This window comes from Trichinella spiralis, assembly GCF_000181795.1.
Source record: "Trichinella spiralis strain ISS 195 chromosome Unknown Scfld1, whole genome shotgun sequence".
In the NCBI taxonomy this organism is placed as follows: domain Eukaryota; kingdom Metazoa; phylum Nematoda; class Enoplea; order Trichinellida; family Trichinellidae; genus Trichinella; species Trichinella spiralis.
Genome location: NW_003526940.1, coordinates 3226366 through 3242334, shown reverse-complemented (window position 1 = coordinate 3242334; position 15969 = coordinate 3226366). Strand labels below are relative to the sequence as shown.

Here is a 15969-nt window from a genome sequence, read left to right as displayed (position 1 = left end):
ATTTCGTTTTATTTTTTTTGATATTTATTCATAATTTGTCATATTGTATGTGCTGTATTGTTTGCAATTTTATGCTGTATTTATGCATGATATATTTTATACTTTGCTAAAATTAAATTTTCATAACTCCATAGTAATATAGCACCAGATTTTTAAATATGAAATTTCTTTTATAAAAAGTATGCGCAATGGAGCTTTCTTGCAGTATAATGAACACAGAACGCCTTAACAACTAAAACATTGTGTCAATGATACCCTTTAAATTCACATTTGAATTTCATTAATTAAATGTCCTTTTACGTTGTAAGTTAGATTGCAAATTTATTTTGAAACATTATTGGATTTTAATGCTTACTGTTTGATTTCTTTAAAAATTAAGTAAGTTATCTTAACTTTTCAAGTAAATAATTAGATTATATGAAATGAAATATTCTTAATTGTATTATAAATTTAAATGTATGATAAAAATTTTGAAGTTACTTGGTTTCAAATGGAATACTTTATTCAGAAAACATCATATACTACTGTCATATACAATTTAACATTATTAGATGATAAAATCTAGAGGCTGTTATCCAAGCAAAAGGCAGCTACATGTTAACAAATCATGTGCAAAATCTTCAAGCTTTGCAAAGAAGAAGAATGATAACATTGAAATAATTTTAATTAAACTACAAATAGGAGAATGCCTGAACAATATTCTTTCTCACTGAAGCATCTCAGTTGGTGCAATTTACCTAATTTACTTTCTGGAATTTTGTTTCAGATCAATGCTGATTACTGATAACTAAACATTCATTGAAGAAAAACTTTAGGAATATTCATAACTTTGATTATATCTCCTATAATTATGAATAAAAAAATTAGCACATTAAACCTAAAATCGTGAAAATAAAGCATTTTATTTGCCGTGGTTTTCAATTGCAGTGTATAAAAATTGTAGCAAAGATTTGGACAGATACTGTTGAACAACTCAGAAACGTCAGAAAAAAATTTCCCAAGTTCTTAAGTTTAAGCAGCTTTTTTATTTATATAAAATTGGAATATAAATCAGATAATGAACTACTAAAATATCTTTTACCGAAGTAAAACTTATTTTTGGAACATCATAATTAAACGTGCTTACTTAGGGTAAAACATCCATCCTTTGAAATCTATGGATTACGTGGCATTATCAAAAATAAATCGTTGATATTTTAAGCAAATATTGTAAATTTATTTGATGCAGAAGGCATAATTCAGCGTTGGCTATGGGATTAGTTATATTAAAAAAGAAAACACCGTTTGTTCTGCAGCATGTATTATTTAAATAAGAAAATTAATAATAAATAATAAGTAAAGAAAAGGAAATTAATTCAATTTATAGCTGTTGAAGCAGTTTTGCATAATTTTAAATATGGAAATTAAACGATAACAATGCTAATTTACCATGTCTTGATTTTTCACATGTACTGTAAATTGTCACTTTCAATCTTCCTGGTCCAGGAGAAGAAATTTTCAGTGTCACTGTTAGTGGTGGCAAAACTCTTTATTCCGTATTTATCAATTTTTAAAGATTTTATAGCGAATCAGCTTTAGCATCAGGTACATCATTGTGATATATAAATGGAATTGCAATTCTTATGGTCCTCGCTATAAATCATTTATATGACATCTGATAAAATTATAAATCAAATTTAACGCATTTATGCATTTTTGATATTTAAATATTTACTCGAAGTTCATGAAAAGGAGATTTATATAACGTTAAATATCATAGAGTTAAATTCACCAATTGCATCAATTTTACTTTCGTTAAGTGTCAAACAGATAAACAAATGTCTTTTCTGAATTTCTGCAAGTGGAAATAAGTATCCTCTTAACGCTTTTGGGAATCCTCATACTGTGTGAACAATCCAGCTAGCTGCTTCTTGGTTTCTTGAATCTATGATTAACACAACTTAATATATGATTATTATGTGACTGGCCAATTTGCATTTTAAGCCATGTTCTGGTTGCCTGTACTGTTTGATTTCATTTGTTACTTGTGGAATATCCGGGTGGTTCATTGTTGTATGCCGTATGCAGTAAATTTATTTGATGCATCTGCAGCAAAAACATGTTCAGCATTTACAGTGCTGCTATAGCAACTGAATTTTGTAGCATTTCATATAGATTTCATATAAATATTGAAACCGTGTGCAATAGTATATGTGCCATCGTTTCAAAATGTGCCATCACTAAAATTTGCCGTTGCTCAACAAAGCCAAACAAGCAGATTCTTTCTTAAGTAATATCTTTACGTTATAATAAAATAGAAACTGATTTTTTAATGAAGTTACAATTAAAATAATAAATGAAATTTAGGTATGTTGAAAGATATGTGAAGCAACATAAAAACAGCTTAAATTAGATAATTTACATAGGTTGGCATGTTTAGGATTTTTCAGACTAATTTACAAATTTATTATGAATTCCATTACCAACTTCTGCATGTAAAAATTGTATTTTTGTTGAAAAAGCATTCAATTAATGTCCAAAATCATTTTCTGCTAAACGAAAATAATCGCAAATATTTAAACTGCTTGAGGAAATAATGGATATGAATGCATGACACAATTATAATGATCTGATTACAAATGCTTAATGTGCCCTGCCATAGCTCTCGCTGTTATTCATCATTGTGTTGAAAATTTTATTTATAAACTTGAGTGCACCACCAATGCATTTGGTCATTTATCAATTTAAATCTTAAATTTATTTAATTTTATTAAATGAAAGTTTAAAAATAATCTGCTTGCTGTCAGAAGAAGTCATTACGTGTATTCTACATCATCGTTTTGAAAGAACAGAAAATTGAAAAATGGCAATCACTAATCAGATAAATATAGCTTGCAAACTTGAAAAATAAATGTTTACCCATTGTACCGAAAATAAATATTTTATTTTAACATATACTAATTTTAAAAAATTTATTGCTTAGATGTTTTTATTTAAAATGACTTGAATTTTCATCTTTCATTATTTATTATTTTATGGATAAAATATTAGTTGAGCAATAAAAGTAGTGAGAAGCAATATGCCAAGTAAGATGTGATCAAAATTGATTGCTTGAAATATTGAAATATCAATTTAGGGAAAGAAATTTATTTGCAGAATAAATTATATTAAAGTTTTTTGCATATTTGAGATAAAAAATGCTTCGAAAAAATGTGCATATTGTTAATATTAGTTTCATTTTGCAAAATGAGCGCTTTACAGTACGAGTCCTTTACTCAAATATTATCAGACTGTTTTAAATAATAAGAATATGATTTTATTTGTTGGAAAAATGCGTAATAACACACGGAAATATATTTTTATGAAATGAAAATTAATAGACAATTAAATAGCGTTCATATTTTCTTTTTAAAGAGTCTTCAGTTATTCAAACAAAAAATTGGCATATTTAACATTAGCAATAGTCAATGCATACGCAAACCGATCTGTTCAATATTTGCAAAAGTATTCTAATTAGCAGAGAACTGTTCATTACAGAAAAGTTGCTTTGAACATTTTGAATCAGCTTGCAACTTAATATACTATTTAGAAAACCAAAACATTTAAATATGGTTATTGTCGAACTGTTCGTTAAAATATATTTTGATAAATCTCACTCACGTACATCGAGTAAATTTTATTTCTGTTTTTTTCAATTAGAGGTTTTCAGACAGAAAAGGAGTTCCGCCATCAGTCTTGTGGCTTCATTAGCAATTTTCTACATTCTGACCAATTCGATTGAAATGACCAAAAATTGTAGCATCATCAATGCATACCGCCATTGCTGGCTCTTTTGTTTGGCTTTTCTAAAAAAAAAACATTTTCTTAAACTACTGCTTCTTATAACTTCAAATTTACATGGTAAGGTTTGTCAATAACACAAAATTTGTTTCCTGGTTCACTAATTAACCATTGAGAGACATCACTTTCAAGAGAACTTGCATGACCATTGACAGTAATGGGACTTGTCACTAATTTTATATTTCTGTTCAAAATCCGGCAATCACTTTTCAATATTTTATCTCTTGTTGTCCAAACTTTGATAGTTGTCTTTAATTTCTTCACAAGTACTCTTCGGTAAATCTCTGTAATTGGTTTTTTTTTGAAATTTACATGAAATTCCGAGCAAGTTAAAATAAAAATTGCCTTATTTTATCAGTTCAAAAACTTATGTTGAGATTATTTTACGAAGCAGGTCTTACAACTTACAACTGTGTTCACTGCGTGGATCATAATAGCGTTTTGCAAAATTATTCCACACTTCTGTAATTGTAAATGAATTTCTGTAATTTTTTTCACCGTACAATGTTTTTTTGCATCGGATCATTATAATAAATATAATTTTAACAAACTTCTCCCTTTGCTGCATGCACTATTAATGAAAAATGAATAATGATAGCAGATTTATTTTAGCAGTGCAAAATTTTGCAAGTTGTTTGATCTGGAAATTTAGCAGTAACATGTGTGACTTACCATATCTTGATTTTTCACCCTTGCTGTAAATTGTCACTTTCAAACTTTGAGCAGCTGCAGTTGTAGTGTCCTGTGTCACTGCTAACGGTGGTGTTAATCTTGATTCACCAGAAACCAGCTTTCTCAAATTTGGTCGAGAATTCATCTGCGCATCTGGTATATCATTGTAGTATATTAACGGAGTTGCAATTCTCAGTGTCATAGCTAAAAAGTATTTTTATGACTCTTCATAAATCCATTGATAATAAGCATTTCATAAATATTTGTTATCTTCAAAAAATTAAGATTGCTTCATAATGTTTGCATTATTAAGTTAAATATCGTATTCTAACATTTACCAATTGTGTCAATTTGGTCTTCCTTAATTGTTAAGCAAATCAATAGATGGCCTTTCTGAACTTCTGCAGGAGGAAATAAGTATCCTGTTCGTGCTTTTGGAAATCCTGGTACTGTATGAACAATCCACGCTGCAGCATCAGTGTTACCTGTATCCATCATTAATACACCTAAATGTTGTACATGTTGTACAGAACGTTGCTTTATGTCACAATTACACTTCTCATTACCTTTACTGTTTGATTTTGTCCTGACTTTTGGAACATCTGGCGGATCATTGTTGTATGCAATAAATTTATTTTCTCCATGTGGCGCAAAAACATGTTCAATGGCTTTAGCAAATGAATGACCGTTATTTTGAGTAACTGCTGCTGGACTGTCTGCCCAGTTTCCACCAACAGCACCTGCATGCAGTATCTTTCCGTTGGGTTGTGCAGGAGCTTTATATAAAATGGCCCTAAAAATGCTTCCAGGAAATAAATCTTATTATTGTGTTAAGTGTGCAATCATAAAATAATTTCATATACTAATAAAATTGTTTGATGCAAATTTCATAACTATTATGTTTGTGTTTTGAAAAAGTATTCTAATAGTCTATTCTGAAAACTTCGATACATCTAAGTTCATCAAATGCATTTGCTACAAACATAATTAAGAGTCACCTCATACCAGTCTGCTGCATTGTTTCCGTCTGAATTTTGACAGGTTGATGTTGCTAATGAGCGATTGCATAAATATGTCCATAAAAATAAAATCCATTTAAGGTTCGTGATGAAATATTTTTTGCCAAACGGCATCTTGACATTCAATGATTCTGGTCAACTGTTTAGAGATTAATCAGCAGGTTTACTTGAAATTTGGATTTAGTCAAACAAATAAACTCCATAAATCTAATAAATATATAACATTTTGTTTAATTTACAGCAAATTAATATATTTACTTAATATTCATAGGATTTAATTTTTTGCACTAATATACAATAATAACTGATATCAGCGTTGTCATAAGTATCTCTAATAAAATTTAGTTTTTCATGCTTATGATAGATAGATGTTTGACACTTAGATTTTTTGATTTTTGACAGTTTGGTTGAATTTGAAATGAAATCAATTTAATTTAATTAGATATTTATATTTTATTTTTCTCCTTTATGGAACTAATAACTGAAGACATACTGAAATGCAATTTTTTATTCTAAACTGTAAAAAATTGTGAAAAAGCAAATAAACTTATATTTCATATATAACCGGGAGGCAGAAACATTAATTTGAATTATATCTAGTAGATCAATAATCACAAATAGATAAAGCTACTTGATTAAAACAAGATGAAAAGTTAGCATCATATAACACTGATTATTCATAAAAATTTCAGCTATACGCCAGCTTTATTTCTATCTGTCTCCTTCTTATGTGTCATTTCTGATTGCTTGCCATTGGCCTTAGAATAAATTTTCTCATTTTCTCATTTCGTTCTACTGCTTTTTATGGCTTATTAATTAATCAGAATTATTTACATTTGATTGAACATTTTCTATGAACTTCTTATCGATATTTTTCCTTTAATTAATTTTTAAAATAACAATTTTAATATAGTTGTAGAAGGCTCGCAGGGGAATCTTATTACATTTGATTGTTGACAATTAGGTTCTGCCGGTAACTGTCTTTCTTCGCGCTAGATTCGAACTTAACGTATCACGTGTTTCAGTAATAATCGACAGTGTATTGTATGTATGTATATATACATTTGAATATATACGAACGACGATGAGTAAGTATGAACTAATTTTCTCTACTATTATAACAAACCGCAGCTAACGCTCTCTCTGTTGACAACAACTTCTTAGCTGGAATTTAGGTCAAGGTAAAACTTCTAAAAATACAAGATGTCGCTGCGCAGGATTTTATAATAGTAATAAAACATTTTTATCAGTACAAAATTAATTTAAATTTAATTTTTTTATTATATCGTCGAAAAGCATTAGGCAAATGTCAAAAATAATAGAGCATCAATTTAAAGACATTTTATTTTTTGATGTTTATCTTTAAAAGTAATTTCGAGCTGACTTTTATTAACTCCAAAATCATTTATAAATTACAGGCAAAATTGACATGATGCTTGGAAAATACATTACTCGAATTAGTTTGACAGAACTTTGCTTTTCTGTTCAGCTCAATTAAACTGAAATGATTAATTCAAATATGCACAATGATAAATTAATTTTATTGAAATTGTTTCTATTAGCTGTGAATTTCATTGATGTATTATTGTGTCTGCAATATAATAATTTTGTGGTAAATCGAACGATTGATAAAAGCAACACTTGCCGTAGAGCTCAACCACAATTCCAGAAAATATTGTTAAAGTGATATTATATTTATGCAATTTTGATTAACTTTTAGATATATATCGTTCTAAACAACAATAAACGCTCCATGAAGCCATTTTTGCTAGCTGTTGCTTCATTTCCATTGCTGGAATGACAAGTGTTTATAAAAAAACAATACGTATCAAAACTAATAATAAGAATCAATTTACAAAAATTAACAGAAACAGGCTGACAAGCAAGAAAAAAGTTTTACGTTTAGCTGCTGCCATTTCAAAATTTGCAAACTGAAACAAATCCTTTAAAATGATGGTCAACATTAAAATAAATTATTTCATTATGTATTTCAGTTAGGCTGCTATTCAAATGTATAAGTAGTGAAAGATAACTGAAAAGGCAGCTTTTGACTTAAAGTTGCTGTTATTTTCAGAAACATTTCAACTAAACTGCCCATTTTAGAAGCGGTTATTAATCACAAGGGAATAGCTTTATTAACTAACTCTTGCAATAGAACGTTATCAGAAAATAAACATGAAAAACAAAATGTGATTTTCCTTTTATTCAAAATTTATAGAAAATTTCTATAAAGTTTTGACGCTTCATTTTACAAAATTAGATAGAAAACTTCAGAAAAGATCCTATTGAGAATATGATTTCATGTACTGTATTTCTATGACTGTTGGCTTGTCATTTATAGTCAAATAATATTGATGTGCTTTTGTTTTGCAACAGTTTTTGCTGATAAAAGACTGTGAATTTTATCAGTTTTTTTAATTGTTCAATTTTATTAAGATTATTTTGATAATACTTATGCTTTGTGCATATTATATTACTTTCTGATATTTATTACAGGGTTATAAAGATGTATTTTTTAATAATGTAATCAATTACTTATGCTGCAGATTATTTCCATTCTATAAATTAATGCTATATTGTTATAAAAGCAAAGCCAACAGCTGCATACATCCATAAATATAGCAATTGCTCAAATGTTTGAATGGCATATAACAGCAGTTGTTTATTTTTGTGAGATACAAATACTGCAAACTGAGAATAAGAAATTCCATTTCAATGCATATTTAAAAAATTTAAATTGAAAACTAAATCAACTATAGAGGGAGAAAAAAGAAGTTAACATAATTTTCAAAAAATTACACTTTAAAAATTAAAAATGTTCTTAAATTTAAATTTAAAATCATTCATGGAGTAAATAGAATAAAATTTTTGTACTAGCATCAGAATACGCAAACAAATTTCTCTCTGAATGTGGCATCTCAGGTGGATGCAATTTTGTTTTTCATTATTTTGCTTTTTCTCTAGTTTTATGTGTTTTATTTACGCTTTAGATCAGTAATGAATACAAAATACTAATAAAATCGTGTGGTCAAACTTTATTGAAAATCTATAAAATTGATTATATCACCATTCATTATAAATAAAAAAGTTAACAGACGTTAAAGTCTACATCAAAATGCAGCATTTGTTTGTTGTCTTTAATTGCCCTGGGTATAAATTGCATGCTAAAATTAGACAATAACTGCCGAACAACGTCATCAAAGTAAGTTCTTTATTATCATGTATACCAAAATTCTGACTTGTCATTGTACCCGTAAATTGGTTCTTATAATCAAGAGAATTGAAAAACATGCTGATATGCATCTGAGATATTTAACAATGTAATGGATTTATTTACTTGTAAATTGAATCATTTTTATACTTCAAAAAAATGTTTTTCAACTGGTAAATGAACATTAATAATATTCAGAGGAGAAACACTTATCTTTGATGACATTTCATGTTTATTATGACATTTTTGATCATTAAAAATGCAATCATTGCATAGCTGTTACAGTTCAACAATTGTTCAAGTATTAAGCAGATCTTATAAATCATGGAATATTTCTTATTATATTGTACATTTTGTATGAGTCCATTTTCCGCTAAATCATCTGTCAAAAATTCATTGACGGCGGTATTTTGTTACTTAGGCAATGCTGATATTTAATTGAATAATCTGTTTGTTGCAAAGAAACATAAAAATTCAAAGATTCTCGATTTACAAAAATATATGAATTTTTGTATGATGTAAATACCATAAAACTTTTGCGATGATGGTATTAGCAACCCACCACTGTTGAGGAATGCACTTGCAAAGTAAATTTATAAAACTTGTGACCATCGGTTTTCTTTCATGTTATATTATTATTAAAACTGTATGCAGTTTTATCAGATGAATTACATTTCGATTTCGAAAATAAGATGCTGGGTTTAAAAGTTTAAAGTGCAAGATTATAAGATGAAATATATAAACTGTTTTCAGTCGAGTTGAACAGCATGTTAAAATGGTAAAAATATGTGAACATGTAATAAAAGAATTTAGATATTTTTAATGAAATAAAATATTTTACAGATGAAGACGCCAAAGGCGACTTATCATAAGTTGAGAAATAATTTTATTATTTTTATAAGTCTACCAATCATGGCACACAATAAGACTAAAATCCTTCGAATGTTGAATGATTGCGTTAATAATCAGGAAAATAAACAAACAACTACTTATTTGTCAAATTTATGTGTTTATTTGTTGGATAACTCCCAATTTTAAGTCAATCTGAATGATGATTCATTCAATTTATAAACAGTCGACTACCATTACTGAAATTTACAATGTTGCTTACTAAAAATTATTTTATCATTTATGCAAAATGGACTTTACTTTTATGCACATATTTCCCCAGTCTCTCACTGGCAACATCAAAATGCCAAGATTCAAATGGACGTAATGAAGTGGACTGGTATGAGGTTGCTTTCAATTATCTTTGCAACCAACACATTTGGTTATTTTACATTTGTCAAAGCTTTTGGATAGGAATATAGTATACCTTTTCTGAAAGAGATACAATTTTGTGGAAAGAGTTTTAAACTATTTCGTGCACAGTTTCATGCGCGCAGAATTAACAAAGTAATTGATCTGGAAATACTTTCAGGGCCATTTTGTATAAAGCCCCGGCCCAGGCAGAAGGAAAATTATTAACTGCTGGAGCTGGTGCTGCAAACTGGGCAGGTAACGCAGCTGCAGTTACTGCAATTAATGGCCATTCATTTGCCAAAGCTCTGGAACATGTCATTGGGGCGGATCCAAATAACAAATTCATTTCATACAACAATCATCCGCCAGATGTTCCAAAAGTCAGAACAAAATCAAACAGTAAAGGTAATGAGAAGTGTAATTGTGACATAAAGCAACGTTCTGTACAGCATATACAACATTTAGGTGTATTAATGATGGATATAACTGTCGCTGATGCTGCAGCGTGGATTGTTCATACAGTACCAGGATTTCCAAAAGCACGAACAGGATACTTATTTCCTCCTGCAGAAGTTCAGAAAGGCCATCTATTGATTTGCTTGACAATTAAGGAAGACCAAATTGACACAATTGGTAAATGTTAGAATACGATAAATAACTTAACAATGCAAACATCATGAGACTATCTTAATTCTTTGAAGATAACAAATATTTATGAAATGCTTATTATCAAAGGATTTATGAAGAGTCATAAAAATACTTTTTAGCCATGACACTGAGAATTGCAACTCCATTAATATACTACAATGATATACCAGATGCGCAGATGAATTCTCGACCAAATTTGAGAAAGCTGGTTTCTGGTGAATCAAGATTAACACCACCGTTAACAGTGACACGAGACACTACAACTGCAGCTGCTCCAAGTTTAAAAGTAACAATTTACAGCAAAGGTGAAAAATCAAGATATGGTAATTCAGTTTTGTTATCTTTTAATTCCATGATTCAACAGTTTGAAATCATAATATAAATATTAATGTATTTTGGTATTGTAAGTTTACTTAGGCAAAGGGTGTGGATAACAGAGAACTGCATTTTGTGAAATAATTACAATAAGAAATTATTGAACAGAACATCGATACAAGATATTTTTCAGAAATGTAATGACACCGCGTATTATACACTTCAGAAAATTTTCAGAAATCCATTTTTGTAACTTCGTATAAAACTTATGGGAATGCATTCAGTAAATTAAAAATTGAATAAAAATAAAAGTGGCATCAAAATGTATCCATTGTTTTGTCTATTTTTGAAAATTTCAAAGGCAATTTCATTTCAGAAATCTACCGGAGAGTACTTGTAAGAAAATTAAAGACTACAATTAAAGTTTGGACAACGAGGGATAAAATTCTCAAAAGCGATTGCAAGACTTTTGGAAGAAACTTGAAATTAGTGACAAGCCCTATTTCAGTTGATGGTCACGCAAGTTCTCTTGAAAATGATGTTTCTCAGTGGATAGTCAGCGAACCAGGAAACAAATTTTGTGTTGTTGATAAACCTTATCATGTAAATCCATATGCATGGAAAAGATGAAGTTTGATAAAATTTTATTTCAGAAAAGTCAAGCAAAAGAACCCGCAATGGCTGTATGTATTGATGATGCTACCATCTTTGGTCATTTCAATCGAATAGCTCAGAATGTCGAGAATTGCGCTTAAAGAAGCGGTAAAATTTATTGAAATTATTTCTTGACTTGATCGAATTTGATTTTTGTAATTTTTAATGTTATAAAATTCCTGAAATTAACAATTTTTTCAATAATGACAGATAAATGATTAAAAAATTTTTGTCCTGTATAGATTTGTTTTGTTAAACTGGAAACTTCATTCTTTAAATCTCTAATGAGAATAATTTAAAAAGTTGTCCAGTTTTATAGTACAAATTAACTCTGCGTAAATAATTTAATAATGCAAGTAGACAAATTGAATTTTTTGGAATATATGAGCTACTTGAAATATGACTGTTTTTCAGATGGTTTAATCATTTTTAATGTTCAAGGCAGTGTACATTCTTAATATGTACAATAAATGCCATTTCCTCCGTAATATTTTATGGAAACTTTATTGGAAAATTGCATGTAAACAGTAATTTAATAGTCATGTTTAAAATTTAAATGTAAGTAATAAATTGCATAAAAATACATTCTATGAACTTAATTTTCATAAAAGTTTGCATTTTCAGTACTTACTGCATGAATGGTTGTTTTCAGCAGTTGTAGAAAGTCATCATACGACACTTTCTTACAAAGTATTATGTTTAGCGTAATAATTATGATTCAAATTTTTCTTATAAAACTTGTTAAGGAATGCAAAACGTTTAATTAATCAAGGGAGCATACCTCAAAGACAATTTCATTTCAGCTTTGCAGAATTTTACGTATAATGTATAATGTATATTTTGCTCAACGTAATGCATGCTAATTTTTTATTCCATTATTTTAATATATACATAATTTCAATAATAGACGCAATGTTAACATGATCAACATTAAATTTTGTTGTCCATAGGATAAATGAAATGATAATGACTTTTCGAAACGTCTACAAGCAATTATATATACATACATATATATATATATATATATATGTTACATTTCATGTTGAAAATTGCACGGAAAACAGGACAAACTACTGATGAGCACTGAACAGTGAATTAAGAAAAAATAAAATTCACTGTCCTGTTCTTTACAAATTAAATATCTTTATTATCCAACAGTATGATTCTTCGAAGACATAAAATCAACAAATGAATAGCCTATAAAAAGATAACCGAACAAAGACATATCAAATAAACATGTTAATCAGAGTCATTCAATGTTTCTTTTTACGATGGCAACATAGTAAGCCGCGCTTACTATCATGAGGTAAGAGAAAGTTGTGAGAATTTAAAAGTTCTCTATGGCACTTTTACTTTAAAATAATGTAGTGTAATGTACAGTTTTAACGTATTTTTTGAAAATAAAAAATTTTTCATTTCATGACCAACAATTAAATTTTTTATTTTATTAATTAATACTTTTATTGTTTTTTCAAGGAGAATGCGTGTTATATCATTTTAAACATTTATAATAAAGAAAATTGAAAAATAAGAGATGTGTTAGGAGCTTATTGAAATAAATGTATTCATTTTTATTGTTATTAAATTTAGAATATAAGTAAATGAAGGTCTTTAATTTGTCAAACTTGATTTGATTTCAACGTAGCAGCAAATTCCCAACCCATTGACAGTTTCACATTTGTCACTGCTTCTTACCTTTTGCGGTTGATCCAACTGCATTCGGTTGTCGTTGCATGTAGTGTCAGTTATGGTAAGGTGACACCTTCCATGACAGAACAGCGTCATAGATAACGCCAGAGTCCTGCATGTTATCATTCAGAAAGCTAAACTAACTAAATTATGTTCGCTGGTTGCAAAAGTAAGCTGTCAGTAAATGTTTTGGCAAAATACTTTTTTTAATGACAAACTACAATATAATACAATACAATACAATACAATACAATACAATACAATACAATACGACACAATACAATACAATACAATATATAGATCACTTAAAGCAGATCTGCATGTAATTTGCGATCAGATTTTGTGCCGCCAGCCAGTAAAAAAAATGAAACAAATTGCATCAAATGCATATGCTGCAACAAATCATGCTTTTCTCTTCAGAATCTTGCCTAAACAATCGCCAAACGAAACATTTTATAACGAGATTTAATAAATAAAATTAGCAGCTGCTCCTGATCAGCACTGTGAATGGGCACTACCATAAATGGTTGAACAAATTCTGAAAAATACTATTCATCAAGATAGAGAAATCAAATTTTCCTTCAAACAAAAAAATAATAAGCAATAAATTGCAATTTCCGGTGAAACCAATGCAGCTTGCAGTTTCCATTTCAACGGTAGTGGAAAAAATTTCGAATCAAACCACTCCATTATAGCACTATTTGAAAAATTATCCAATTTCACAATGTAATGTGCTCCTTTTCCCAAATCCCTGGAAAAAATATAATCAAATAGAGTTCCAATTTCACCTACAACATTGCAATTCAGCGCCTACAAAAAGCATACTCTGACTGAGCGAACCAATTAATACACCGCCGTACCCCTGATGCTCATTTGTAAAAAAGCTTTCATAGCCAGTTTATTATTGAAGTAGTAAAAAGACAGCATGAATAATGGAAAAGCATACAACTTTAAAATTTGATATTCTGTTTTGAAAAAAAATTGCCTTGGCTATAAGGAATTTCCTGTTAAAATCGGTTCATTCCCGTTCATCAATCAATGGGCTAAAGTTGTACAGAAGTCAATTATATGCACAGGTTGTTTCCTCAAATCGAAAATCAATTATCACTCAAATCTGCGCAATTTAGCCTTGCAACTTGTTTCTGCTCAGTGCATAGAAAACTGTTCAAATAAACTTAAATGAGGACCCAATTTTCACATTTTGAAATATAAATCTTACAGATAATACATTATTATCACTGTTATTACAGAAAAAGAAAAATTACTTTTCCAAACAGAAATCAATTTACGAAAAATATTTGAAAAGAGGAAAATAAAGAAACAAGGCATTTCTTTTTTCAATTTCCAAACAAAACTGCAAACGCTTAACCCATAAATTACAGTATGCTATCGACGAAACGCGTCCTGATTTAACGTCTGTCGCCACATTTGAATCAGAATAGTCAAATTGAGGCGCACTGTTCGATAGTCATCTACAGCAACTCAAACAAACCAGGCAGTTGCGCCATGCAAATAATAAAACAACGTATAAAATGCGAAATTTTCTATTCATTCGCCTTTATTATTATTCTTTTTCTTCTCTGCTTGCGGAACAATTCAAATTCTTCAAAGATTCACATTTTCAACAGACAATTCGAGTAACAAAAAAAACAGAAAAACATATACAGTGCCAAATTTATTAATAATAAATACCAAACAATAGAAAAACCCCAAGTTCCTGCTTATTTCTTTTTGGTTTTGGATGGCAAAATTCTTTTCGGTGATTCAATACCCGTTTCTGGCATTTGAGAAGACACGGCTTATTTAAAGACCTTACTTATCTTCGACAGATTTATTGCTTTTCTTCGATTTCGATCGCTTCTTTGACTTCTTCTTAATCTTTTTAGAATCTTTCTTTTCACGTTTTCGTTCATCCTTTATCATCTGTTTTTCAACTGTTTCTTCGGGTATTGGAGGAACAATGTTCGGCTGATCTGCATCTATCGCTGTAGCTTCACTAGCCAGTGTTAGTTTCGGTGATGTAATATCCGTTTCGGGCATTTGAGAAGACGCTGCTTGTTTAGCGACTGTATCTTCGACAGTTTTTTTACTTTTCTTTGATTTTGACCGTTTCTTTGATCTCTTCTTAATCTTCTTAGAATCTTTCTTTTCAACTTTTGATTCATCCTTTATCACTGGTTTTCAACTTTTTCTTCAAAATATGGTGGAACAATGTTCGGCTGATCTGCATCTATCGCTGTAGCTCACTAGCAGTGTAGCTTCGGTGATGTAATATCCGTTTCGGGCATTGAGAAGACGCTGCTTGTTTAGCGACTGTATCTTCGACAGTTTTTTTACTTTTCTTCGATTTCGATCGCTTCTTTGATTTCTTCTTAATCTTTTTAGAATCTTTCTTTTCAACTTTTCGTTCATCCTCTATCATCGGTTTTTCAACTGTTTCTTCAGAGTATTGGAGGAACAATGTTCGGCTGATCTACATCTATCGCTGTAACTTCACTTGCCAATGTTAGTTTCGGTGATGTAATATCCGTTTCTGGCATTTGAGAAGACGCTGCTTGTTTAGCGACTGTATCTTCGACAGTTTTCTTAATTTTCTTTGATTTTGACCGTTTCTTTGACTTCTTCTTAATCTTTTTGGAATCTTTCTTTTCAACTTTTGGTTCAGCTTCTGTCACTGGTTTTCAGCTTATCTCAGATATG

General features: G+C 29.4%; 3 protein-coding genes across 3 annotated transcripts; 1 reads left to right on the top strand and 2 right to left on the bottom strand.

Annotated features, from left to right (window-relative positions):
* Positions 1-3725: 3725 nt before the first annotated feature.
* Positions 3726-5624, bottom strand: Tsp_09125 (deoxyribonuclease II family protein). Its single transcript, XM_003382237.1, has 6 exons — positions 5497-5624; positions 5058-5284; positions 4824-4997; positions 4492-4695; positions 4228-4301; positions 3726-3824 (listed from the first exon to the last, which is right to left on the bottom strand). Exons 1-6 carry the CDS (start codon positions 5622-5624, stop codon positions 3726-3728), a joined length of 906 nt encoding a protein of 301 aa, XP_003382285.1.
* Positions 5625-9913: 4289 nt separating this feature from the next.
* Tsp_09124 (deoxyribonuclease II family protein) lies at positions 9914-11681 on the top strand. The gene is made up of 5 exons (XM_003382236.1): positions 9914-9933; positions 10142-10596; positions 10731-10934; positions 11303-11529; positions 11580-11681. Exons 1-5 carry the CDS (start codon positions 9914-9916, stop codon positions 11679-11681), a joined length of 1008 nt encoding a protein of 335 aa, XP_003382284.1.
* Positions 11682-12714: 1033 nt separating this feature from the next.
* Positions 12715-13365, bottom strand: Tsp_09123 (hypothetical protein). Its single transcript, XM_003382235.1, has 2 exons — positions 13276-13365; positions 12715-12777 (listed from the first exon to the last, which is right to left on the bottom strand). Exons 1-2 carry the CDS (start codon positions 13363-13365, stop codon positions 12715-12717), a joined length of 153 nt encoding a protein of 50 aa, XP_003382283.1.
* Between the last annotated feature and the right edge of the window lie 2604 nt (positions 13366-15969).

What these genes read in the sequence shown, in the direction of transcription:
- Tsp_09125 (XM_003382237.1), bottom strand. Translation starts at nt 5,624, where the DNA reads ATGCCGTTTGGCAAAAAATATTTCATCACGAACCTTAAATGGATTTTA. An exon ending in GGAAACAATGCAGCAGACTG is followed by an intron (nt 5,285 to 5,496) that starts GTATGAGGTGAC and finishes AAGCATTTTTAG; the next exon opens with GGCCATTTTATATAAAGCTC. An exon ending in GGGTGAAAAATCAAGATATG is followed by an intron (nt 4,302 to 4,491) that starts GTAAGTCACACA and finishes AAAAAATTACAG; the next exon opens with AAATTCATTTACAATTACAG.
- Tsp_09124 (XM_003382236.1), top strand. Translation starts at nt 9,914, where the DNA reads ATGCCAAGATTCAAATGGAC. An exon ending in AGACCAAATTGACACAATTG is followed by an intron (nt 10,597 to 10,730) that starts GTAAATGTTAGA and finishes AATACTTTTTAG; the next exon opens with CCATGACACTGAGAATTGCA. An exon ending in AGGTGAAAAATCAAGATATG is followed by an intron (nt 10,935 to 11,302) that starts GTAATTCAGTTT and finishes ATTTCATTTCAG; the next exon opens with AAATCTACCGGAGAGTACTT.
- Tsp_09123 (XM_003382235.1), bottom strand. Translation starts at nt 13,365, where the DNA reads ATGACGCTGTTCTGTCATGGAAGGTGTCACCTTACCATAACTGACACT. An exon ending in AGTTGGATCAACCGCAAAAG is followed by an intron (nt 12,778 to 13,275) that starts GTAAGAAGCAGT and finishes ATCTTTTTATAG; the next exon opens with GCTATTCATTTGTTGATTTT.